The sequence below is a fragment of the Gracilinanus agilis genome, chromosome 1 (assembly GCF_016433145.1).
Source record: "Gracilinanus agilis isolate LMUSP501 chromosome 1, AgileGrace, whole genome shotgun sequence".
Classification (NCBI taxonomy): Eukaryota; Metazoa; Chordata; class Mammalia; order Didelphimorphia; family Didelphidae; genus Gracilinanus; species Gracilinanus agilis.
In genome coordinates this window covers 651,496,299-651,503,451 of record NC_058130.1, presented here as the reverse complement: position 1 = coordinate 651,503,451, position 7,153 = coordinate 651,496,299, and the positions used below count along the sequence as shown (strand labels likewise).

At 37.2% G+C, this 7,153-nt stretch overlaps 1 protein-coding gene across 1 annotated transcript in view; it reads right to left on the bottom strand.

The window, feature by feature from the left end:
* Positions 1–7,153, bottom strand: part of PKHD1L1 (PKHD1 like 1) — a 210,869-nt gene that overhangs the window by 164,703 nt on the left and 39,013 nt on the right. Inside the window, exons 13-15 of the mRNA XM_044658261.1 lie at positions 5,876–6,144; positions 2,540–2,631; positions 442–601 (exon numbers count right to left, since the gene is read on the bottom strand). Coding sequence (XP_044514196.1) covers positions 442–601; positions 2,540–2,631; positions 5,876–6,144 — 521 coding nt within the window. The remainder of the gene's footprint in view (positions 1–441; positions 602–2,539; positions 2,632–5,875; positions 6,145–7,153) is intronic.

Here is a 7,153-nt window from a genome sequence, read left to right as displayed (position 1 = left end):
TATATATATATATATATAAAGACATATATGTGTATAGACAAACTGATAGATAAACAGACAGACAGATAGATAGACAGATAGATAGATAGATAGATAGATAGATAGATAGATAGATAGATAGATAGATGGAGAGAGAGAGAGAGATAGGCAGACAGACAGACAGACAGAGATAGGGATTAGATCTGTGATATCACTGGCATCAGGAGATCCTCCTGAATGACTGAACTTCATGTACCAGGGTAGTTTAGTGCCTTCTCTGGAACCTGTAGTCTTAAAGAGTCTAGAAGTCTAGACATCCAGTGACTTGGGCAGGATCAAAGTCTCCAGTATCTTGAAAGTACATTTCCATAATCCACTTTCCACAGAAGTAGCTCCTTATTTAGTAGAAGGTACAGAGTTGGAAGCCTACTTTCAATACAGTTACCATTAAAAATAGCAAACCTGTATTTCCTGCACAATTATAGATTGGGTTTGAATAACTTGTTCTTCATTTATGGCATCTCTTGTTTGTTGTTCAGTATAGAAATTTCTAAATTGGTACAATCCAACATCAACAAAAGCACTTTGTCCATATTCCTGCAATAATATTTCAATGTAATATCTAAAAAAGAGGAATAATTAGTGAATAGATCATCACAGAGTGCAGTAAAAGGGATTATTCATCTGCTTTAGAAAATGGAAACAAAAAAAGATCAATATTAAGGAAGAAAAACTTTGTACTCAAGTAGTGACTTCTATTATTCTATTTCCATTTTAAAATGTTGATCTGCAAAATGAACCTGAAGGGTTTGCTGACATCAAAATAAAGTAGGTACAGTTTTTGTAATCATACCATAAATATTCACAGTACCAACTGACATCTCATCTTGTTACTTAGACTATGTCATTATAGGATAATGTATATATTAAATGTTATTATACCTCAGAAAACATACACTTTTTTTCCAAAACCATTGCCTTTTGACTTAAGACTGATGCTAAATATTTCTCCTAAGGCAGAAGAGAGGTAAGAGCTAGGCAACTGAGATTAAGTGACTTGCCCAGTTAGGAAATGTCTGAGGTCAAATCTGAACCCAGGACCTCCCATCATCAGGACTGGTTCTTTATTCACTGGGATACCTCCCTATCCCAACATACAGAATTTTATATACCTCAAGATTCAGAAGAGACTAAAATAGGAAATGATGAGAATAAGAAATTATTCCATATATTTAAAGTATTTGGAAATGATTATAATGCTGAAGGTCATAGTGATAGGGTCAATAACAATTAAGATTCAATTGATTAATGGTAACAAATGTTCTCCTATGTACTGTTATAAGGAAATCATAGATAGGAAGCAGGAAGGGCAAAGCAGAGGCAGAGGGAGAATTCCAGAACTCTGGGATAGTGACTCTGAGGGGACGGTTGGTTTTGGCTGTCTCTGGAGGAAGACACTCTGTGTGGACTTATTTTTTCAAGCCTTTCACCTGCCTGGAAGAGGTTGAGTTTGGTTTAAGCGACATGGGTGGACTGTGCTAGTAAGATCCTTTACTCCCCTTCCCTGTGGATTAATACCTGCTGCTGTGATTCAACTGGATTCCTGCCAGACCCTGAGGACAACAGTTTTGAGATCTCCTCTGCTGACCCAGTGGTCCTGTATACCTTCCCTCACTCTTAAGTACTATTAATGGGAGAGGGGGAAGATTGTGGTCAGGACATATTACAGATAGCTGGAGATCTTAAGGTAGAGATAAGTATAGTATCATCTATTGGGAACCTGTTGAACCTTGTCGGGAGGGATTTAGTTTTAGTCCTAGTTAGATCATCCCACTCCCTTCCCTTATCTGTCCCAGTTTTATAATAAACCCTGTTTAACAACTGAGTGTTAATTGGTCAGTTTTTCCCTGAAACCTTTCCAAATCTAAAGGACTTCTGAATAACTGGCCCAAAGTTAGATCAAGAACCTAGAAAACCACCTAAACCCCTTAACCATTATACCATCTACTAATATTTATTATTTACCTATTTCAGTACTCAACAACAGGAGAATCTAAAGTACTGTTTCTCAGACTCCTGTGATCCCCGACTTCTTTCTAGGGAGTTCAAAAGTACAGAATCCTTTTTATAATAATACTAAGATGCTTTAATTTATAACACAGTGAACATCAATAGTTATAATTCACATGAACAAATAAACATAAGCTCTTTGTAAGGGGATCCTTAATTGTTTTAAAGAGTTTAGAGTGGCCCTGAGGCCAGAAAGTTTGAGAACCATTGAGCTAAAGAACAGATTTAAATCGATTTCCCAGACTCCTCAGGAAAAACTTAGAACTCCAATCTGCCAAGTATAAATTGTTTGTTTAGTTAACTGACTGCTACTGATTCTCTGATAAATATTAACATGTCTTGAGTCAAATATGAGAAGATCCAAACCTACCATTTCCAATGGTTCCTTGAGATAAAAACCTACAAATAACTCACTTATACATACCAAATTTTAAAATGTCACTAATTTAGTACCATTCCACATAAGTTCTAGTAAAGGAATGAAACTTACTCTTTTCCTTTTTGAAGTTGAAAAACATCTGATCTTTGTGTCCAACTGGAAAAATAACTATTGGCATATGAAGAATGATATGCAATCTTCACCTAAGCTCCAAAAGAAGATATAAATGCATATTCTCATCATAAAGATTTACAACTCAAGGATAAAAATTTCCTCCATCTAACTTCTAGTTATCTTTTTGATAAAAGCACAGATTAGACACAGACATTTCTTGCTTTTGGACTCTCTTACCCATAATGAAAATTTCATTTTACAAATATTTTGAGCTCCTGCCTCCTTCTCACACCTTAAACCCAATCATCACCAAAATGATATTATTTCAAAATTTTTACTAAGATCATATGAAAAATATTTACATGGAAAGAATGTGTAGACACAAGTGACTATGATGAAAGTTAAATATCAAAATTCTTGGCTCTAGAAAAGACAAAACTTAAAATCCATGAGAATTTCAGTAAAAATAACAAGGTTCCTATTCCTTAGAGAAAGATTTTCTTTTTCTATCACAGTTTTTAACCCAACTGGGAAAAATTAACTGTGTCCCTTTACAACTCAAAAACCACAAGTGTCATAAACAATTATGATTAGAACACTAGTTACAACTATACCAATATGGATATTATCACATTACTAATTCTACCTTCAATACATTTGGGTAATTAATGGTAAAAGACTAGATATACTTTTTTAAAAACTATTTAAGGGCATCTAGGTGACTCAGTGGATTGAGAGCCAGGCCTAGAGATGGGAGGCCCTTGGTTCAAATCTGGCTCAGATACTTCCTTGCTGTGTGACCCTGGGCAAGTCACTTAACCTCCATTGCCTAGCCCTTACTGCTCTTCTGCCTTGGAACCAATACAAAGCACTGATTTTAAGACAAAAGGTAGGATTAAAAAAAACTATTTAAAAGATTAAGATACTATAGTTTTGGTTCTCTATTTATAGAAGAGACTTCCAGTGGGCCAGAAGAAATTCAAGAGTGATCAACTCTGGTTCTGAGGCAATAGCTTCTTCTAGACAACTTTAGATCTAATATCATGACTACATTAATAACTAACAATTATATGTTGTAGGCATGAATCATGTAACCATGGAAAATATTCTAAATCAATTAATTAAATAAATTTTTTTAAAAAGAAAAAAAGAATAAAAAAAGAAACTAAAAAAATTGTATGTTCTAGGAATTACGTACTAAAAGCTTTACAATTATTATCATATTTTTTCTCATAACAATTCTGGAAAGGAGGTGTTATTATTATCTCCATTTCCCAGATGAGGAAACTGAAGCAAATAGGGTTTAAGGAATTTGTCCAGCATATCACAACTAGTGTCTGGAATCAAATTTAAACTTGCTTTTCTGACTCCAGGCTCAGCATTATGTTCACTGAGTCACCTCAGTTATTTACAGAAAAGACCCCAAACTCAAGACACTGCTTCTCAAAAATCTTTTAATGTATCAGCCTCTTTCTATTTATAATACTTTAATGCTTCAACAAGTATTTGTGATTCCATTGATGTGAATACTTTCATTAGAACATATTACAAAATTTTATGGACATAGGTTGCAAAAACTGCCCCTTAGCATTTACTAATGAATTCCTGATAAACTGATTTCATGAATTGCTATGGCTAAAAAATAAATTATTTATTCAAACTTCTAGTTACAAGATTCTTAAAATTTTTTTTTAGTTTATTTTTTTCTAACCCTTACCTTCCATCTTAGAATCAATACTTAGAATAAGTAAGTATTGATTCTAAGGCAGAAGCGCAGTAAGGGCTAGGCAAGGGGGCTAAATGTCTTATCCAGGGTCACACAGCTAGGAAGTATCTGAAGAAACATATGAATCCAAGACCTTCCATTTTTAGGTCTGGCTCTCCATCCATTGAGCTACTGAATTTCCCCCAACCCCCAACATGTTAGTTTTGTTTTTTTTTTTTAACCTTTATCTTCCATCTGAGAATCAATACTGTGTATTGGTTCCAAGGCAGAAAAATTAAGGGCTAGGGAATGGGAGTTAAGTGACTTGCCCAGGGTCACACAGTTAGGAAGTGTCTGAGGCCAGCTTTGAACCCAGGATCTCCCATCTCTAGGCCTGGCTTTCAGTCCCCTGAGCCACCCAGCTGCCCCCCTACAAGTTTCTTTAAACTAGGTAGCCTGGTCTTTGAATAATTAACAAAGATTAGGTCATTTATAGCATAGTATGAGCCAACAATTCACATTCTCCTGGAATAGTCCTCCAGAATGCATGGTCAGCTCCATGCTGTGTGTCCCTTGTGTTCAAGGCCCCATCTAGGGTACTGAAAATATAAGGACAGAAATGAGAGTCCCAGTCCTTGGGAAGCTTCCATTCCACTGAGAAGTTAAAAAGCCTAGTGCAGGCAGAGAGAGGATACTGATCCCTGAGGCAAGGGGAGATCAAGGAAAGCTTCTCAAAGGAAGGGATGCTGGGACTGAGTCTAGAAGGATTATGAGGATTCCAATAAGCAAATATGTGGAAGAAATGCATTCCTGCCCTGGGAACAACTTCTATGAGTCTCCAAAGGCAGGATGTGAGATGAATTAGAAGGTTATTTACTATTTCAAGGATTCCTGACTTCATCCATACAGCTGCTTCCTTCCCAAATCTAATAAAAATTATGGTTATAATTAGAATAGTTAACATTTACACAGCCTTTGAGGTTTGGAAAGTTCTTTACAAATATTTCATTTTTTCCTCACCATAACCCTAAGAGGTTTATTATCCTCATTATACAAATGAGAAAACGGAGGAAGCCAGAGATGAAATGACTTGCCAAGGACCCCACAGAGAGCAAATATCTGAGATGGAATTTGAACCTAGATCTTCCTGACTCCAGCTTTTTATCAACTGAGCCACTTCATGGGTTGCTGTAGTCCAAAATTTCATCACTTCCTAACCCATCCCCCGTTAGGTCTTTGTATGACAGATATAGTCTAGTCCAGTGATGGGCAAACTTTTTAAAGAGGGGGCCAAAGGAAAGGAAATGCTCATTTGTCAGTCTGTTTCTAAGACAACTCTTTCAAGGTTTAACTGTATTATATATTGTATTCGTCAGATTAGGAATAATGTCACAAGGCTGGACAGAACATTTCAGGGGGGGCCACATCTGGCCCGTGGGCCGTAGTTTGCCCATCACTGGTCTAGGCTCATCACAGAAAAGTCTCCAGGTTGTTAAGATTTATTTGCTGGAAGCCCTGGTTCCCTCCATCCTGAGATAAGGATCCTGAGTAGAACCTCTCCTGAGGATCAAGGCTAATACATTGCCTTTGGAAGGGTCAACGACCAGCACGCACTGCAGCTTTCCTACCTTGTCTTCTGGATTTCCCGTTGGGCTGAAGTACACAGCATACCGGTCATCACCTTTAATGTAGAATCTGAAGTCATCAGAGTCTGGTGCCACTAGAAAACCACTGAATCGGGCCACAAACATGTCTTGCTCCAAAGGCCAAGCATAGGAAGCTGTGTCGACCCAAGAACCCCCCATGTATCCTGGGGTGCTTTCGTTATACCCTAAGATTTCTTCAAGGTGAGTCGGCCGGCTATTATTCCATACTTCAAGCTTTAAGCCTCTGCCACCTAAGCAGAATAAAAGAAACCGGTCTATATTGGGTACCCTGTGAGCCAGGTTTCATGTAGTCTTGCAGAGGCTACCACTGCTTAATCCACATTTATGCAATATTTGTGAAGAGTGACACATAGTTAGGAATATAACATATATAGAAAATATATTGATATAACTGATATATAATAAAATATATATAAATATAAATATAATAACATATACACAAATATGCATATGTCATGAGTAGCAGAGAAAACTAAAGCAACTCTATTTTATCTCCAGTTCTTCATCTTGCCCCTGCCCCAATTGGTATTATAATCTTCACCCTGTCTGTAGTCTTCCTTCCTAAGGAAATACCAAGGAAAGTCCTATCTTTTAGGGTCAGGTTAACAAAAGGTAGAGAACTTGATGCAGAGCTTTCTCTCTTACTGGCTTCCAGTATTGGGCCTGTCCAGTTTTGGGGAGCCATGTCTCCCTCTTCACTTAAGACCTTGTCCAATCTGAAGGAATCTTGTACCCAATTTGCCTCCTGCATAAAGTGAAAGTTCTCTATGCCTTGTCCTTTTGTTCCTATTTTTACACACAGGCAGTTATAGGTAGATTTTGTTGTTATTCTTCAGTCTTTCAGGTATGTCCAACTCTTGGGGACCCCATTGGCCATCACTATCCAGGGGTTTTCTTGGCAATGAGAACGCTCAGTGGATCCAACGGATTGAACCTTTTGTCGGGCAATCAGAGGTTAAGCGATTTGTCCAGGGTCCCATCCCTAAGAAGTGTCTGAAGCCAGATTTGAACTTGAAGTTATAGAGAGTAGGGCCTTTGAAAAAGCATAGAATAATGATCTTTTCTCTACTTTTTGTTAATAGTAACCATGAATATTATGATCGCCCATGAAGTAGCCCAATGAAGCTCAGCTGCATCATTTCAAATCGTCAGCATAGCTGATGCAGAAAATCTTAATGGAGGATTAGTGGGAAATTTTGCAGCATTTAGTCACCAGTTGAAGAAAACCTCAAAATTAGC